The following is a 19333-nucleotide window of genomic DNA, read 5'->3' as shown; positions in this document are numbered from 1 at the left end:
GCGCTCCACCCTTGTACTTTGAGAATAGGTTTGGATGGTAAGATACGAATTTTTAATTTTAGTTGAAAGTTTAAAATATTATTTTTTAATGTTATTATTTTTTTAAAATTTAAAAAATTAAATTAAAATTTAAAAAAATTTATATTTTATATAAAAATTTAAAAAAATCATAATAATAAAAGAAAAATTTTGTATCAAATTCCACATGTAGAATTATTTTTAACGACGTTGTGAATTTAATAGCAAATTAGAGACCCAATGGCGCTTGAAACAGAAGCCAAAAAGGCCATACAAGTTGGCGGCGTAGTACACTCTCCACCACTGTGCGTGACACAGAGGCAAGGCAACCTCTTAAGCCAAAACGACACCCACACTCATAGAAGGCACGTGGTGGTGCATGTGAGGGATTCCAATGTCCTTTTTTGTTCGAGTGTTGCATGTGTACTAATGTCAATCTAATTTATTTGAGTTACATGAATATTTATATAGAATCCAATTAAATATGTGGATGCATATATTGAATTTTTATTGTCAAATATATGCACATATTGAATATCTGTTCCAAAATTTGATGACCGGTTAAACCCTTCTCACTAATTGAGAATGTGACTCCTCTATTCATTGACAATTCTTCTATAGTCAGTCGGGGATGCAAATGTGGGGTAGGCGTGCAGGCCACGCCAATTAAATTAAAAAAAATAAAAAACGACAAAAACAAAAAATAAAGACACTCAGAGATGGTGGTCATCTTCTTCTTCGGTGAATCTTCTTGTACATATGTACGAGGTTGCTATCGTCGAATGGGAGGTAACTGGCAAGGAACACGTACAGGATGACTCCGCAAGACCAGGCGTTGGCTTTGAAACTATCGTATCTGCCCCGACAGACGATCTCGGGGGCCGTGTAAGCCGGGGTCCCGCACGCCGTGTGTGGCAACGTTCTTAAGTTGCTCGGGGAGAGCTGAGAGTCCGAAGTCCGAGACCTTCAGGTTACCATCTTTGTCGAGGAGGAGGTTCTGGGGCTTCAAGTCGGGTGGGCTACGCCTTTTTGGTGGTAGAAATGCAGCGCTGAGACCAGTTGCTGGAAGTACCGTCGCGCCGACAGCTCGGTAAGCTTGCCTCGGCAAGAGATCTTGGAGAAGAGCTCTTCGCCCGTGGCAAGTTCGACGACGAGGTAGATCTTGGTCTTGGTGGCCATGACCTCGAGAATCTTGAGGATGTTAGGGTGGTCCTGAAGGCGACGCATGGCCATGATCTCTCGGATTCTTTGCGGTTCCATGGCAGCATCGACAGTCTTAGACTTGTCGATGACCTTCACGACCACGGTCATGTCGTCCACCATGGACCGTGCCTGGTACACCTTGGCGAAGCTACCACGTCCCAGTAGACGCCCCAATTGGTACTTCCCAAGGATGGTGGTGGGTGGCAATGGCAGTGGGACCGGGACCCTTGGCTCCATGGCTAGAGAGGTTGGAGGAAGAGAGAGAAGGGGACCCAACTCCCAACACCAACAGACAACACAGAACATGGGTCTCGAGCTCTGTTTAGTGTGTTTGAGTAGAGGGAGGAGAAGATAAGAGGGGAGACGAAGAAGATGAAGGAAGGAAGAAGATGAAGGAAGAAGATGGAGAAGATGAGAAGGGAGATGAAAGGAGGAAGAAGATTTTGCATAATACGCACCGTTTCATTTAGGACACGTAGGACCTGACTGCTCGACGACTATCCCTCCCGCTTGCAGTTAGCATTTTTCAATCATTGAACCTTCATGCACACTATTATGATTAGATGTTTGAATTCATTAGTAATTTTTTGTAAATGGATAGAGTTAACATAGATAATTTGTTGTGCTTATGTGTAATCTATGTATTTATTTTTAGGTACGTAGATGAGTCAGATGTAGCTTATAAGTATATCATGAGTATATGGGTGTTATGACATCCCTATTTGAAGCCCTATGGTGAGCTTGTTGAAGGTAGTTTGCGGTTTAATGCTCATAAACTAAATCATTTTCATTCCTTAGCGTTGGTATATACTGGTGGATTGCTTAATTTCTCAACAAAATCGGTATATATTTGAAACGTGTACGTCAAATATTTTAAAATGATTGGATTCTTGATTCTATGTATGAACATTACATTAAGTTATTGAACGATAATAAATGAGTGAAATCGTCCAGAAAAGATGTCTTAGAGCATCCCCATTCGGTTCCCCATCCCCCCCGTTTCCTTATTATTTGTTGAAAGTTTTAGGGTTTTCTCTAAAACCCTCCCTCCATCCGGTTCCCTAAAATGGGTTTCTAATTTTAGGGATGTACAGGAAATCCCCATCTTTGGGGACCTACTGTACATCCCCAAATCCCATTTCCCCATCCTGTCCCGCGTTCATCCCTCCCGACGGTTGGTGCTCCCGATTTCGCCTCTCCTGCTAGGAAATCGGTACAACTTTCTTCTCATTTTCCGGTTTAATTTCTTGCGTGTTTCTTGATGATGAAAGTGGAAATGCTTTGTGCAAAATGAAGATCGTTGTGAAAACTGATAGGGTTTTCTTGTGGCTATTTCCCTGGGTTATCCGTTTGGTTGATGTGGACATTTATGGATGAAGTGTTGATTTCGTTTTTTCCTGAGTTACCCGTGTGGTAGATGTGAAAATAGACGATGGTTTCCTTTGATTTCTTCGGGTTGCTGTGAAAATTATACGATGGTTTCCTTGTGATTTTGCCCTGAGCAACCCGTTTGGTTGCTGTGAAAATTTGCCGATGGTTTCCTTTGATTTCTTCTTGAGCAACCCGTTTGGTTGCTGTGAAAATTATACGATGGTTTCCTCTGATTTTCTCCTGAGCTTCCCGTTTGGTTGCTGTGAAAATTTGCTGCGGTTTGGTTGCATTTTTTCTTTAGTAACCCGTTTGGCTGCTGGGAAATTAGATGAGGTTTGGCTGGACGTTTTGATGAAGGGTGCCCCTGTTTGGTTGGTGCGAATTTCACCCCTTTCTTGCTGCCCTGTTTTTCCTTCTGTGATTGTTTGGTTGCTGGGAAAATCCTCCATGATGTTTCTGTCATATTTTCCTTTGGCTATTATTTGGTTGCTGCGAAAATGTATATAGAGGAAATGTGATGATTATCTAGCTCACATGTATTGTTTGGTGGGCCAGAATAGATTTATGATTTTGAATCTTTGGTGATCCAAGTTTGGTTTTCAGTTGCTGTGAACATCTTTGCTTGAGAGAACTTGGGATCTACATTTTTTTCCATATCTTTTTCCTTCAAAGCATGCTTCTTGGGCTGCTGTTTCTTGGTCTTTCATATCCAATGTTGAATTTGCCCCTGAATGTTGTGATCTCTCTTCTAAATTCTGTTTTCATTATGCAATTTAAAATCATGATGAATTGATGGATTTTTATTGGTGCTCCAATAACATGCTGCTATTTAAATGTTGCTCTTGGTCCTTTAACATGCTGTATTCGGCCCCTTTATTTTAGTCTCTTGCTCTTGTTTGTTATTATTTCCTTGTGTTTGGAAAATACATTTTTTGGGCTTTCGGACTCCTATTTTGTAATATAATTAGAGAGTGGAATTTCTCTCCACATAACTCTATATTATGGAAGGTATTAATAGCCCAACATGCTAATAACTTTAATATACTGGATCTGTCCTTGAAATAAAATAGTTTGCTCATTTTGATATTTGGTGTTGGGTCATTTGCAGTGTTGCGTATCTATCAGGGGAGAGGGTTTATATTAGGCTGTGATGATGGTGTTATAGTGCGGGTTATGTCAGAAGTGTGTATGGGGCCCCATCGATATGGCGGGGTAATTCTCACCCGAATTGCCATATTGCAGTTTGTGGTACTCTCCACAAAAGGTAATCGGGGTTCGGGTGAGATTTTGCAGCCATTCGAATGTTGGGCTCCTTGCTTACACATGGTGTCAATATTTACACCATTCTGAGCCTTTTTAATTATTTATATATTCGATATGGATGTAGAACCGGATGGGGATGCTCGTATTTAGGATTATTTTGTTTTGCATGTTGTTTGGTATTATTGATTAATTGAGTTATATTATGTGTAAATTAAACCACAAGGCTGTGATGATGACAACCGGTTGTGGGGATATGGGAAATTTAATGGTCATTTCCCCGATGGCTAGGTAATCAGGACGGCCAATAAGTATTGGCAACCGGTTGTTTTGGCCATCAATGGGTTGCCAATTTTCCAAGATCATACCAAACGGTTTCTAAGCCATCCACCCGGACTAACACCCCAAACTTTCCGAAACTAGTTTCTAACATTTTCAATGCGTTTTTAGCAATGGATTCACAAGACTCTGGACATATGTACTTCACAAACCTCCTAAGTCAAGATCCTCAACTCGAGCCCACTTATGGTGGGCAATGTGGAGCATCTCCAGTGACCCTCGATGACTCTCCACCTCAACTCCCTAACGACCCTATCGGTGTTAGGAAATCAGTGAGGGGTGCGAACTTCACCCCCGAGGAAGACAAGTTACTTGTCTCCGCATGGCTAAATTGTAGCCTTGATGCCGTCCAGGGAACAGATCAAAAACACTCACAGCTTTGGGAAAAAATATTTGAGTACTTTCATCAATTTAAAGAAACCACAAATGAGCGGACGATAAAGTCTTTAATTCACCGGTGGTCAGTGATCCAAAAGGCCACAAACAAATTTTGTGCGAAACTAGCCCAAGTTGAAGGGTTAAATCAAAGTGGCATGACCGAGCAAGATAAGGTAACATTATCAAATCCCAATGTCCTTTACTCAAACAATTTCTGTTCATAAGTATTGATTTAACATTTGTTTCTTTTTCTCTTACAAGTTTGACAAAGCGAAGGTTATGTACCAATCGCTAGAGAAATGCTCATTCCAGTTCGAGCATTGTTGGCAGCTGTTGAAGGACCAACCTAAGTGGATTTGGCGCGCGACAAAGGAGGATCCAAAGCGGAGGAAGACGATGTCCCCATCCCCGACCCCAACTCGATGTTCTGGAGCTACAGTTGATGGAATTTTTGATCTCGAGGCGGACCATGTGATGGAGAATGAAGTTATGGAGCCTAACCGACCAATTGGAAGGAAAGCTGAGAAAGGAAAACGAAAGGCCCAAGGCCAGCATGCAGAGGAGAACTTCCAAATCAGGAAGATGAAATATACTCTGTTGGAGGAGTCACGCGCTCAGGAGAAAGAGTTTTTTCGTCTTAAAGCCGAGAAGATGGCGTATGACAAGGAGACGGAGGACAGAAAATTACGTCAAGAGGACGAACGGCTACGGTTGGAGGCTGAGAAAGTGGAGCTCGCGAAGAAGGAATCAGATCAGCGCATTATGATGATGGATGTGAGTGTCATGCCAGAATTGCAGCGGCAGTTTTTCCAGCAACTCCAGAGGGAGGTCATGGCGAGACGCAGTCGGTCCGACGATTTGGATTGATTATTTTGTATTTGATTTCTTATTTTATGTTTGACACAATTATATATGTGTAAAAATACATGTAATTAATCTTTTTTGTATTTGTATAAATTTAATATGGGAAGTATGATGATGGTTGTGCAATTAATGACTCAACGACATTTTCAGAAACAAACTCAATTACCATTAATATAGAGGAATTTTGATAACAATAATGAAATACAAATGCAAATCCGATTAACTTAAACATAGGAGCCCAATTACATTAAGGAAATAATAAAAGGTAAAGCAACCCTGACTAATGTTGTGAATGTAAAAGCCATTGATGTTCGATTAGATTTTCTTGAAGCTGATGATGTGCCGAGGTGTCTCTAATATCATGATGACGCTGGATGAAGTCTGTAAGCTCAGTTGTATGATTGCGCGACAATTCGGGGAGATTATCATCAAGTTGATCATATTCAATGTTCAGACACTCACAATCATCACGCTCGTCTTCAATTATCATATTATGTAGAATAACACATGTTTTCATTATATTCGTTAGTTCCTTCACTTTAAACATTCGGGAAGGTCCACGAATGATAGCAAATCGTTGTTGAAGTACCCCGAATGCACGCTCGACATCTTTCCTTGCGGATTCTTGTGCTTTCACGAAATTTTTCTTCTTATTTCCACGTGGTGATGGAATGGTCTTCACAAAAGTTCGCCACTTGGGATAAATACCGTCCGCAAGGTAATAGCCCATAGTATAGTCGTTGCCATTGATAGTGTAATTGACTGGAGGAGCACACCCTTGGGCAAGTTCCGTAAAAATAAAAGATCTCTCTAACACATTAATATCGTTATGTGAACCGGGCATACCAAAAAAGGCATGCCATATCCAGAGATCATATGAAGCAACTGCTTCTAAAATAATAGTTGGTTCACGGATGTGGCCAGAGTACATACCTTTCCAAGCTGCGGGACAATTTTTTCACTTCCAATGCATGCAATCAATGCTTCCCAGCATTCCTGGGAATCCTCGTTGTTCACCAACTGCAAGCAATCGGGCTATATCATTAGCAGTTGGAGACCTTAGATATTCTTCTGAGAAAACAGTTACTACTGTCTCAGAAAATTTTTTTAGGCTCTCCATTGCGGTGCTTTCACCAATACGTATGTATTCATCCATAAAATCTCCAGTAACCCCATACGCCAGCATTCTAAGTGCTGCGGTGACTTTTTGCATACAAGATAAACCGAGTCGGCCGGCATTATCTCTTCTCTGGACGAAGTACGGGTCGTTACACTCTACTTCATTTAGAATACGAAGAAATAGGGGACGACTCATCCGAAATCTCCTTCGAAATAGATTCGAGGGATACACTGGATTTTCAGCAAAGTAATCACGAAATAGACGCTCGTGTCCCTGAACATGATCACGTCGAATAAACTTACGACGTTGGCTATTGCCACGTCGCCTCGATGACTGACCATCCGCCTCCATGTTTTGAACATCGCTCTCATCTTCAGATGATACGTATGTCAATAATTTGCGAAAGAAAGTACGAGCCATATGATGAAAGGAGTAGGAGATGAAAGGATGCAATAGAAGTTCGGTTTGTATAGAGGAAATGAGGCTTGAGTTTGCATATTTATAGAGGAATTACTGCTATCGTCTGACATAGGAGTAAAAATGTTACCGTTTGAGAGAAGATAAAAAAAGTTACCGTTAGAGAAAAAATAAAAAATATTACCGTTGGAGAAAAAACAAAAAATATTACTGTTTGTAGTTAAGACAGAAAATATTACCGTTGAATAAAAGTTGCTGAAATATTACCGTTGCATCCAATAAAAAAATTTTAGACATCATCAATACGTGATTTTCGGTTTTTCATTAGAGATATTGAGTCCGGATCTAATTAAATTTGTCATCACGTTAGAAAATGCACTAATTAATAAAAATATTTTATTTTATTCCTACAAATTTCAATTTAAAAAAAAAAATACTGTATTGGTTAGTTTTAATCTCCAATAAATATTTAGTAGAAAGTGATATTTTAAAAAGTTGATAATAAGACAAAACAGTTAGTAGTTAAGATTGTAAATGGAAGAGAGAGAAAAAAGTAATAAAAAAAGAATAGAGAAATATTATTTAAAAGAATAGAGATAGGGATGGGGAATGGGATGTAGGAGGTTTTTAGAAGATAAACAAATTTTAGGGATAAATTTGAGGAAATGAATATTTGAGTTAAATTATAGGGATGGGGAAGTAAAACCGGATGGGGATGCTCTTATCAAATCAGCACTATCGATAAAATGAAACGTTGCAAATGCCAAATTTGGAAGCGTTGGGAAAAACTTCCAAGTATGCCCATTAAATATGGCCACTAATATATTTTAATTTTTTTCTTAATGATTAAAAAAGTGGATGTTTAAAAACTGTTTAAAAAAAAGACAAAAAAAAGGACAAAATCCATTTGTATTGGTGTGTTTATATTTGGATTACATGAGAATTAGATGATATGATAATTTTGTAAATAGTAATAAGATAATTTATAAATAGTAATAAATAGTTTGAGTTAAATATTTATTGGGTTTTAAAAAAGGAGAGGAAAAAAATAAAAAATATTATAAAGTTAAAATATTATTAAAATATTATATTTTTGTTTAGAGATTTGAAAAAATTAAGTTATTTTTTTTATTTTTATTTAGAAAATTGATAAAGTTGTAATAATTAATTTAACTGTGTTTATGTTTAAAAATTATTTAAAAAGTAAATAAGATGAGATGTGATGAGATGGGATGGGATGAAATGAAACATGTTCCCAAACATCCCTTGTGCCCCCTAACTACCCTCCTATCATCCTTTTACTATTCTTTTTATTTTTTTATTTTTTTGTTTATTTAATGATTAAGAAAGTGACTATTAATAAAATTGTGTATTTTTTAAATTTATAATGGAAAGTATTTTTGAAAGGTCCAAAGCTTATGCATTCGTAGATGATCAAGAGTACACTACAGAGGAGGCACTCAAAAGGGATGAATGATCAGGTATTTCTCACGCATCTTCCCCGCTCCCATTCTCTCCTATTTTTCATTTGGATCTTTTTTTCATTTATGGCTTTGAATACGAAGGAATGGGTTGGTGTTGATGTTGCAAAGAGTAAATCAGTAATAATATGAAAACTAAGATCAATATGGTTAGGCTTGAAAATAAGCTCCACCCCACTATTGAAGACGAATAGGAAGAAATATACTAACTAAAAAAATGGAGTTAAAAAGAGTAGTAGTGATAACAAAAAACACTAAAACCTAAAATCTTAATTCATCCAAGTCTTACAAATACACTAAACACAAATTTCAACCAAACGAGAAATCTGTCAATTACAAACACACTAGACACAAATTTCAACCAAACGAGAAATCTGTCAATTTTTTGATCTCAAGCCCTTAAACTGGTGAGATAATGAAGAAAGTTATGAACCTCTCTATTCTTTTGAGCGGCACAAACCTGAAGCCTTCAAGCATGCAATCTCTTGCGTTGCCACCGAAGAGATCGTACGTTTATGTTGCAAAACACCATATTGCACAATGGATTAGTTAAAACCAACCTTCATCTTCCTATTGAAGATGTCTCGGGAATAGGTCGACTTGATCATATTTCTAAGAATGCAGAACTGAGTCCTTAAGAAGTAGATGACTGGAATAATAATGTAAACATACAAATGATATGGAATATTTATTCCATCTAGCATGACTTCAAGAGCATAAAAAAAGGCTATCATCAAGGTTAAAAAAGATAGCATTAGTGCAGAAAAACCTAGAATCATCTTTTTCAGTAAAACTTCAAGAAAATCTTCTTCTGTGTAACGTGTTGTGAGGACTTCCAAAAATTTCAAGACTGAAGTTGATGACAAAAAAAGGGACATTGTATCGAGTACTATAAAGATCCTAAACTTTCTTTCCTTATAGAATATTGGAAAGCCTGTAGTTTGGTTGTAACCACCTGGAATGGTAAAAACAATAGTGAACGTAATGGTAACAACCAGAGCAGCTACCACTATACTTGAGGATGCTATACCCTTCATCCATTTCTCTCCCTTCTCCCTCATGTTCTTGTGGTTCTTTGTAAACAGTTGTCGCGGGGTTAAACCATTTTTGTTAGTACTTTCTTTAATCTTGGGATTGACAATTCTCTCCACAAGCTGCATTTGTTAAAAAAAAAAAAACTAACAAAAATCAACTGCATAGCTAGGGGTAATGTTAGAAAATTTTAACACTTTTATCTAATCATTACATAATGATCATTATTCAGATATAAAAATTAATACAACTTTTGCAAACTTCAAAACAAAATTCATATTAAAAATGATAGTCAAACAATTTTTTAACTTTATAATATTTTTATTCATTTTAAAAAACTCAATAAAATAAATTCACTCGAACCATTTCATTATTATTTTTAAAATTTTAAGATACTCCCAGTTTCCAAACATGCTTAATTCTCAAACATTGCAAACTTTGCTTAAGTGAATTAAAAAAGAGAACAAAAAAGACGAGTAAATTAGGTGCCCAAGGAAAAAAGACGAATAAAAAGCACGTTTTAGGAAAATTAAATGACTATTAACTTCAAATAAAGTAGAAACCTAGCCAAATATACATGCCGTTTTGATATAAAATCTTTACTTTTAAAACTACATACTTTGAAGATTTTAGAGCTCGTATTAAAAAAAAGTTAGTAATTTGATTGGATATATATTATCTTTTTATTTCATAACTTGATGCTATATGTTATATATCAATAGCACAAATAAAGAGTACTAGACGATGTGGCTTAATAACATAAATTGTTTTTTAATAATAATAGATTGAGATAGCTATAGTTGGTTATATATATGGCTTTATGAAAATGGAGTTTATTCTTTGAAATTTTTTAAGTAACAAATATTTTCAAATTATTCTTAATCTACCTAGTCTATGGTAAAATAGCCAGCTCTCTTTAAATTATTTTTGTGTGTACGCGGATATATTATATTTTAAATGTGTAAATTGAAAAGGATAAGAAGACTGGGAATGATTAGAAGACCAATTCTAACAAGGGGAAGAGAGATGTTGTGATGAGGATTAACTATTGTGGATTATCTATGAGAGGTTGTGTAACTCCCCAATCATGAAAGGCTCAAATCACATGACTTATACTCTAAAATGATTAATTAATAATACAATTGAAGCTCTATTAAAATCTTATAAATTAAATCAAGAACTTCTTCTTTCTAAACAATGTGGGGTCTCATTCATCACCTACTCTTATCCTTATCATATGGGGTATCACTCTTAAATCCCTGATATCCTTATCAAGTCTGTCTGTAATAGATGACACAGCTCAAGTCCTATATTTCTGACTGTTGGGATAAGCTCTGGTATTACTTGTAACGTTCTAATAGAAGGCCCGAACTATATGATTTATACTCCAAAATAATTAGTCACTGATATAATTGAAGTTCTATTGAAATTTTATAAAGAGCAAGAATTTCTCATTTTAAAATAATATGAAATCTCATTCACCACTTACCTTTATCTTTATCATATGAAGTATCAAAAGTTAGAAGTTCATGGACATCATGATCATATCTCTACCGTCGAAGATCTACACCCGGAATCTCTGATTTTCTTTTAAATCCTCTAAAAGTTCGTTTCAGATAAAAGGCTATAGCCCAGCTTATAGAGCGTTGGTGCGTAAGGTTATTAATTTTCGGTTCTTTCTTTTTGGAACTACTTTGATTTAAATATTGATCAGGTTTTACCTTTAGCATGCCATATGTTGTATTTTATCTCTAAAAAGTTGTGCAAGGTGACTGATACGAAGAAAGCCGTACATTTGCCTAAGGTGACTGCTTGTTTAGTCTCTTGGGTCATAAGAGAGTGTATAAACGTACTTCTTATTATGGGGTCCATTACAATTATAAAAAGATTTAAAAGACCAATACCTTTTGCACTAGTTGACAAGGAAAAGATGTATTAGGTGCGTAAATAAGAAGCTTATAAGTATAATTTTTCGCTCTTTAATGGATCGTCGCTCCTTTGAAGGAGCGGATCGGCTATGGGTATAACTATAGATATAGGGTACTGTGTTGCATGTATGAGACTATTGTAGAATGTGAATTCCACACGTTTATTACAAGTCTTTCTTTTCACAAGTTAGACGTGAGTTAATATGTTCAGGTATGATGTGTTCTCGAAAAATGGATTGTCACGAGTATTTAATATGGTTTAGTAGTTTCGAGTTTGTTGTGTATCTTGTTTCCTTTTTAGAATAAGAAAAATTTAGTTATCAAAAGTGAGGGAAAAGAAAATATGCTAGAGACACACACATATAGAGAGAGAGAGATATGACCTTAAACCATTGTAATTCTCTTTGCATCTGTAGAGCTGCACCAGAGATTTGATTGAGCATAGTGGAATCTTCTATCATCCCTGCCATATGTAATATGTTGTCATCGTTGCAATCTCCATAAGATGTCAAAGTGTACTTCATATCAAACTCATGATATATATTGCTAAGGATCTCAGATTGGCGATACAGAACAGCAAGCATGAGTATGTTCCTCGAATTTCTATATTTATTTTCCAAAAAGCTTGGATGTGTCCTCGCTACCTTAAGAACAAACTCGGAAATCCCATTCTTGACAGCAAGGGTGATTGCATCACAAACTCCACCAATGTTTTCAAGCTGTCCAGTTTGTATAAATGATGTTGATATCTCCTCACACATGCAGGAAAGAAGTTTCTGGGATTGTTTATGGAGCTTCTTCATTACATACAATTGCACGATTGCTTTCACAATTGCTGAAACAATGCCAATTTAATTAATTGGATGAAACTATAACAAAAAATGAAGAAGAAAAAAGAGTACAAAAATTTTAAACAAAAAATATATATCAAGATTTGATTTTGATGGAGTAGAGACGGTATACCGGCCAACAAAATTGGAGTTAGGTGGAGCGACAGTACTAGTAGCACTGCAACGTGGTGAAAAAATTCTTTTCAGTACTTACAGGCATGATTATATAAGTTCCACCAAAACAAAGCTAGTAGATAACTTCTTGTGCAAACAAATGTACAATATCTTACAAAAATTTCAAATAAAAGTTATCAAGAAATGATTTTGATGGAGTGGAGACGGTATACCCAAATTTATAGACCATAGTCGCTCTAGAAGTGGAAGAATTGCCTCTGCAAAATGAACAAAATCTTTTCAGTAGTACATATAGACGTCATAAAAGTTCCACCAAAACAAAGCTAGTTGAATATTTCTTCTTCAAATTAATATTGTACAATTCTTAATTTTTTGCAAGGCCCCATGGCTAAAATCAAATCTATTTAATAAGTACTAAGGAGATTTCTTTTGTATTAGTCTTTATTAAAAAAAAAAAAAAGGAAATTAAAGAAAAGAAAAGAAAAGAATTACTTCGTCCACACATAAATCCTATAAAAGTGGTTTTCCATGCTGATATATGCCAATCAGTTTTTTTTCTAACTGAATTTTTTAGTTAACTTTTTGTTGAGCAAAAACTGATATTTTCATTGAAGTCAGAGTATTGTCTATTTTAAGAAAGAATTCTAAACAAAAATTATTATAAATCTAAGATACGATTTTGATGGAGTGGAGAGGGTATACCTAACAAGTCGCTGACATGAATTGATAAAGATAGATCGCGCCGTAACACTGGCGCTACAAAGTGAACAAAATCTTTTCAGTACTTTATAGATATCTTACAAAAATAATCATGTACAATATCTTACAAAAATATCAAATAAAAATTATCTAGATATGATTTTGATGAAGTGGAGACGGTATACCGGCCCACAAGTAGAGGACAACTGAAATTAGGCAGCGCAACAGTACTGCTGGCACTGCAACGTGATCAAAAAGATCTTTTCAGTACTTATAGACATCATCATGTAGTTCCACCAAAACAAAGCTAGTAGATAACCTCCTGTTGAAACTAATCATGCACAATATCTTACAAAAATCTTAAATAAAAATTATCAAGATATGATTTTGATGGAGCGGGGAGACGGTATACCGGCCCACAAGCAGAGAACAACTGAAATTAGGCGGCGCAACAGTACTGCTGTCACTGCAAAGTAATCAGCAAAATCTTTTCAGTAACTATAGACATCATAAATCCAATAAAAGTGGGTTTTCCAAGCTGATATATGCCAATCAGTTTTCTTCTAACTGAATTTTTGAGTTAACTTTTTGTTGCGCAAAAACTGATATTTTCATTGTCAGTCGAGTCATAGAGTATTGTCTACTTGGAGCAGGGTTCTTTACGTGCACATGAATGCCTCCTAAGATTTGGTGTACTACAATGAGTCTACGACAGTGCAAATAATTAAGGCAGTCGTCTCAATTGTAAATAGCAATATTTCAAAGCAGATATAATCTAGATGCAATTAGCATCGATCTTGTATTAAGCACATCAGATCTTTTGGCAGTTTACGAGGGAGATCAGATCTACGTATATAGTGAATACTGAAGTTTCCAAATTAGAATAAATGATATTTCTCAAATGTTACAAGCCAAGAATGAGGGAATAGTTATAATTAGTTAAGGAGATGGTACCTGATTTGATCCTTGTAATTACTTTATTGCGTTGGCGGCCATTTTCAACGTTGGGAATGCGCAAACGAGTTTCAAAGGTGGCTGGAGCCGATTGATTACCTTTCAGCAAAAAAGCCCAACAAATATCGGAAAGATCAAGTACTGTCAATCCAGGTCTTGCATGAACAATTTTCTTTTAAATTAGCAACAAGAAAATAAAAATGCCAAAAGTGAGAGAAAAGGTCTCAAATAAATGTTGAATAAAATATTATTAAAATATTATTTTTTTAATATTTTTATTATTTTTAAATTTAAAAAAATTAAATTATTTATTATATTTTATGTAAAAATTTAAAAAAATTATAATAATTAAATAAAATAAAACAATTCTTGTATCCAAAACCTAAGATTCAGAACCACATCCTAAAAGGGAAACCCACTACATATATTGACAAGTTGCAGCTAACTAATAGCCATGACTCAAACACTAAATTGGACTGAATGGCTTACAATAATTAAAGAACAAAAAGATAATGGGCCAAGGCCCGACCCACAATTATGTAAGTAATTACTAATAAGGCTACAGGACGTTACAACCCATACCGAGCCCATCATGACTTCGGAGTCACAAAAAAAAAAAAAAATTAGTATTTATGTGTACGTACTGGATCGAATTTTCAGAATAATATTCCCCCTTAACAATCTGACGAAACAGCACATTAACGCCTCAAAACTGAACCGAATATAACAAGCTAGGCTGTAGAATATACTGTATAGATAATGGAAAGTAGGGCAGAAAGATATACCTGATTCCATTTGTATAACTTGATTGTGTTGGCGGCCACTTTCAACGTTGGGAGTGTTCAAACGAGTTTCAATGGTGGTGCCAAGAGCTGATGGATGAATGCATATACCTTTCAGCAAAAAAGGCCAGCAAATCTTAAGTCCGTGACAAATATCGGATAGAAGTACAACTGTCAATCCAGGTCTTGGATGAACAATTTTGACCATTTAAAAATACAACAAAAAATATAATATCATGTATATAGATTATATATATATATATCTCTCTCTAATTGGCTCTATCCGTACATATTGAAAGCTTCAAACGAAATATATATAGCATTGAAAAATTATATTTGTGAGGAGATATTAGAATCAAATCTTACCATTTAAATAATATAGATGATGTGTTCTATACAACAACTTGAAAGTAGAATAACTCTGTAATATTTCACGATTGATTGGTACATTTTTCTTGATTCTCCATCAACTATTAACATGGTAATTGAAAGTAGTGGCAAACTCTAGTAATGAGAGAGAGAGAGGGTAGCACTAACGGTTATAGATCCATTGTTTCCAGAAGACGAGTCGATTTCCACTCGGAAATGCGTTCCGCATAGAAGCCAATGCTAAGAGGGGGGACTCGCCGCGGTCGTCAAAAGCATGTGTCAAACTTGGGAAATGCCGGATTAAATGCAAAGCAAGATCTGTTGTGTTGTGCGAAGCGTACATGCAGCAAAAGAATCATGAACAAAATAGGAATTTAATTAATAATAATGCCAAAATTTCAAATGATCAATCCGAAATGACGGACAATAATATATATTGGGTATTACTAAAACAAAGAGTACGTTGTTACCCAAATTTCTGGAATATATTGCATGGTTAAGAAGCATAGCTCCTTTGCGGCCTTTTTCTACAAGCAGATCACCATGATTCAACAAAGTGAAAGTATACAAGTAGAGTGCCAGTTCGGATCTTTCATACACAAGAGCCGTTGTTAGAGCTGTGTAACCATCACCATCTTCAATCCCAAAGTCTTCTTTCGACATTCGACTCACCAACTCCTTGACTATATGGGCATGTCCAGTAGTAACAGCAATGTGAAGAGCCGTTTGGCCTTTATTTGTGATTGCCTTACTTACTGCCTCTCGTTGAGAATCAAGGAAGTCCTTTGTAGCAGTCAAATTACCACGATGCACGGCCCTGTACAAGTCCGCATACTGAAGATAGCTCTTGCCAATGTTGCCCGTATCTGCAATTTTTTTTCTTGTTTTCATGAGATGGTCTTTTTCCGTAAATGCAATTAACTGTGGTCTTTTTCCGATCTCCATTTAGAAAAGGTTGGATTAAGCTCAAAAGTAATTAATCCGGCCGCCAGCATGAGCGGCGCCAGCTGGAGCAGCCGAAAAATACTCCAATTTTGGGGATTCGGCAGAATTTGCCACACTCGGCGCCGCATCGTATCTAGTAAATTTGGCGCTGCCGCAGGTGGTGGCAGACTGGCAGTCCATCCCATAATATATCTTTTAAAGATTTCATTAACAATTAATGACTTAATTAAGTTAAAATTATGTCAGTTAAGTTAATTGGGAAAACTATATATATATGAATATGTAAAATTAATTAAATAGAAATCTCATATTTGTAATCCTATCATTTTTTAATAATTTGGTTTTTAAAATTTAAAAATCGATTTATGTTTTAAAAATTCTAAAACAAGTTATTTTTTTCAGCTTTTAAACTTTATTTTTCTTAAGGGCTTATTTGGGATTGCGGTAGGAGTCTTAAAAAGTATTTAAATAGTCTTCAAAGTTATTTAATAAAAAAACTAGGTTATTTGAGTGTTATATATTAAAGTACTTTTATTCTCAAATAAGATAAAAAGTATGCTCTTCCAAATAATACAAAATGTAATTCAAATTTTAAAAATATTGTTAATGGATGAAAATATCCATACAATTTTAAGATAATTACAATTTTTAAACTTTTAAAGATATGATCATAATCTTTAAAAATTCAAATAATCGTCATTTCTAACTCAAAAAATACTTTTTTAATTTATTTCAAAATAAACATAACATGTTTAAAAGTGCTTTAAACATATGGTTACCAAACAGTAAATAACTTTTTAATAGTAGAACTTATTTATTAAATTATAAACTATATTTCTTATCACAATCCTAAACATGTATATTTTTAGATTGGGAAACCTTCTCAACCCATCTCATCTCATCATTACACATTTTTCAAATTTTTACACAAAATATAATAAATAATTCAATTTTTTTAAATTTCAGTTTAACTTTTTCAAATATCAAAACAACAATAATAATATTTTATTTAACTCATTTAAAATTATCTTATCTCATCTCATCTTATTTTCCTCGTAAAACCAAACCGGGATCTTTTAAACCAACTTATATCGTTTAATGTTCATGGAGTCCTTAGGGATAATTAACTAGGTACGACGGTACTTTCAAGCCTACTGAATTTATTTTGGATAGAGTTACCAAGAATTGTATCTAATTAGTTACGCAGAGTTGAGCAATTTTTGAGCGTACGTGGCAATGTTGAGAGAGAGAGGGAGAGAGAGAGACTCACCAAGCACAATCAAATACTTCTTTTCCAAAGTTTGCCAAGCAGTCTTGGCTGAACAAAAGCTCCTAATCTCGGCAAATGCGTCTGGGCCGCATGAAATCTGGATCACATGTAATGCCATGTAATTCCTCCTTCTCCAAACTTTAATAGCAGCAGCAGCATCATCATCGTCGGCACCATTATCATCGACATCATCATTTTCATAAGTAGGTGCATTTTCGTCTTTGTCAATGATGACCTTCCAAAGATCTTGACCCTTTAAGTAGGTTCGCATCCGAATCGCCCATTCCGGATAATTATTATGTTTGTCAAGCAATTCAAGAACAGGAATAGCCGCAGAAAAGGCAGTAGTACTCTTTGTTTCCATCTTAAGTACCAATGATCTATCAGCATATATTATAATCTATCTGGTGAGTAGAAATATTAGATCAAAGAGAAAGTTGAAGTGTTCAAGAGATCAGAGGCAAATTTCATATATAGTAATCTACAACTTTCATTACAGTCCTAATTTTATTAATTATAACTTAAAAGTGAAATCTAATACTAATAAAATTGACTTGATGAGAATAGCATGATTTTCTTAACTTCAATCATTGATCAAATTAAAGGATAAAGAGATCATGAATCAATTACTTGCGAGGCAGCTAGCTAGCTGGAAGACGGAATACTTTCCAAAACTGCCGCTCGTATCTTTAAGTTTCACTTGGCTGTTGTAGTCACAGGTAGTACTCCATGAAGAAATGATGGCTGCACAGCTAACCAATGTTTACCATAACAGGATCCTCTCTCTCTCTCTCTCTCTCTCTCTCTCTCTCTCTCTCTCTCTCACTGTATATATATATAGGCTTGAGTAATGACAGATACCATTTTAAAATATATAAATTCTACGTACTTCTTCTTCTTCTTTTTTTTTTTTTTTTTTTTTTTTTATAAAAGTGATCATTATAAGCACTGATAGTTCTTTCAAAGAAACGATAGCCGCACAGCTAACGTGTGGTTACCATGACATTCAGTACCATATCCATATTGACTTATGTCAATGAACATGTGGTGTTTATAATATTTGTTTCATTTTATGATTTTCATTTATAATATGTTTTTGTATATATGCATCAGATCGAGTACGCAGTAAATATCATATATATATATATATATATACACACACATACACGGTATATATCTCATTGATTGCCCTTGTTTTGATTGTACGTAATCTTTTGCAACGAGGCCGAATAGGCAAATGAATGCATGGATGCAGCTGAAACTGAAAGAGTCTACCTTATCTGATCATGTCTTCCTGATTCTAATGTATCAATGATCATGAATGAGGACGTCGGCCTCTAATTCGCATATTAAGACGTAATTTGGATAATCAAACGAATTTATCTCATTTTATTATTATAATATTTCTAAATTTTTACACAAAATATAATAAATAATTTAATTTTAATAAATCTTAAAATAATAATAATATTAAAAAATAATATTTTAATAATATTTTATTCAACTTTTAATTTTTATCTAAAACTATCTCATCTGATCTCATTATTAAAAAATAAAACTGTCTAGGATTTGTTAATTAACAATATACATTCACATTGGTGTTGGCAAAAATTTAGTTAAACTTTGGATAAAATGTCACCTTTTACTTTTTGCCTACCTGCTCCAAACTTTAATCTCACGTTGAATTGGGCATTTCAGTTTTTATACTAATAAAATATTATTTTTTTTTTAATTTCTCTAGTTTTTTTTTTATCTCCTCTTTAGCATATATCTTTTATGTCTTTTTTTTTTTTTTAGCTTTTATAATTTACAATAATCTACACATCAGAGTACATAAAATCTTTCAGACAACTATAAATTAACTTCATTCTCAAATACAATCAAAATAAGCCAACAGCTAGTCCATAGCAAAAATAAAATAAGCCACCAACACTACAG

At 34.9% G+C, this 19333-nt stretch overlaps 2 protein-coding genes and 1 pseudogene across 6 annotated transcripts; all 3 read right to left on the bottom strand.

The window, feature by feature from the left end:
- Positions 1-586: 586 nt before the first annotated feature.
- LOC122295030 lies at positions 587-1620 on the bottom strand (annotated as a pseudogene).
- Positions 1621-5662: 4042 nt separating this feature from the next.
- LOC122293424 lies at positions 5663-7037 on the bottom strand. Its single transcript, XM_043101997.1, has 2 exons — positions 6432-7037; positions 5663-6218 (listed from the first exon to the last, which is right to left on the bottom strand). The coding sequence occupies exons 1-2, from the start codon at positions 6971-6973 to the stop codon at positions 5714-5716; spliced, it is 1047 nt and encodes a 348-aa protein (XP_042957931.1). The 5' UTR covers positions 6974-7037; the 3' UTR covers positions 5663-5713.
- A 1653-nt stretch (positions 7038-8690) lies between these two features.
- On the bottom strand, positions 8691-18215 carry LOC122294273. 5 transcript variants are annotated; one of them, XR_006237574.1, is made up of 14 exons: positions 18026-18213; positions 17396-17775; positions 15651-16046; positions 15349-15498; positions 14815-14922; positions 14030-14128; positions 13488-13541; positions 13261-13314; positions 13079-13132; positions 12589-12633; positions 12375-12419; positions 12056-12246; positions 11795-11874; positions 8691-9605 (listed from the first exon to the last, which is right to left on the bottom strand). XR_006237574.1 is itself a non-coding variant. In XM_043102877.1 (13 exons), the coding sequence occupies exons 2-13, from the start codon at positions 17757-17759 to the stop codon at positions 11869-11871; spliced, it is 1566 nt and encodes a 521-aa protein (XP_042958811.1). In that variant the 5' UTR covers positions 17760-17775; positions 18026-18213; the 3' UTR covers positions 8691-11868. The 5 variants fall into 5 exon arrangements, 1 of the variants encoding a protein (XP_042958811.1); XM_043102877.1 differs by having other exon boundaries at positions 8691-11874; XR_006237575.1 differs by lacking the exons at positions 8691-9605; positions 11795-11874; positions 12056-12246 and having other exon boundaries at positions 12376-12419; positions 13261-13406; positions 18026-18215.
- Between the last annotated feature and the right edge of the window lie 1118 nt (positions 18216-19333).

This window comes from Carya illinoinensis, chromosome 14, assembly GCF_018687715.1.
Source record: "Carya illinoinensis cultivar Pawnee chromosome 14, C.illinoinensisPawnee_v1, whole genome shotgun sequence".
Taxonomy (NCBI): Eukaryota; Viridiplantae; Streptophyta; class Magnoliopsida; order Fagales; family Juglandaceae; genus Carya; species Carya illinoinensis.
Note: the sequence above shows the minus strand (reverse complement) of the source record. Positions and strands in the feature narration are given on the sequence as shown.

Coding starts and splice junctions, on each gene's coding strand:
- LOC122293424 (XM_043101997.1), bottom strand. CDS start 6,973: ATGGCTCGTACTTTCTTTCGCAAATTATTGACATACGTATCATCTGAA. Junction 6,219..6,431: donor GGTGAACAACGAGGATTCCC/AGGAATGCTGGG, acceptor TTTTACGGAACT/TGCCCAAGGGTGTGCTCCTC.
- LOC122294273 (XM_043102877.1), bottom strand. CDS start 17,759: ATGGAAACAAAGAGTACTACTGCCTTTTCTGCGGCTATTCCTGTTCTT. Junction 15,499..15,650: donor AATATATTCCAGAAATTTGG/GTAACAACGTAC, acceptor ACAACACAACAG/ATCTTGCTTTGCATTTAATC. Junction 14,923..15,348: donor GAAACAATGGATCTATAACC/GTTAGTGCTACC, acceptor TTTTGCTGAAAG/GTATATGCATTCATCCATCA.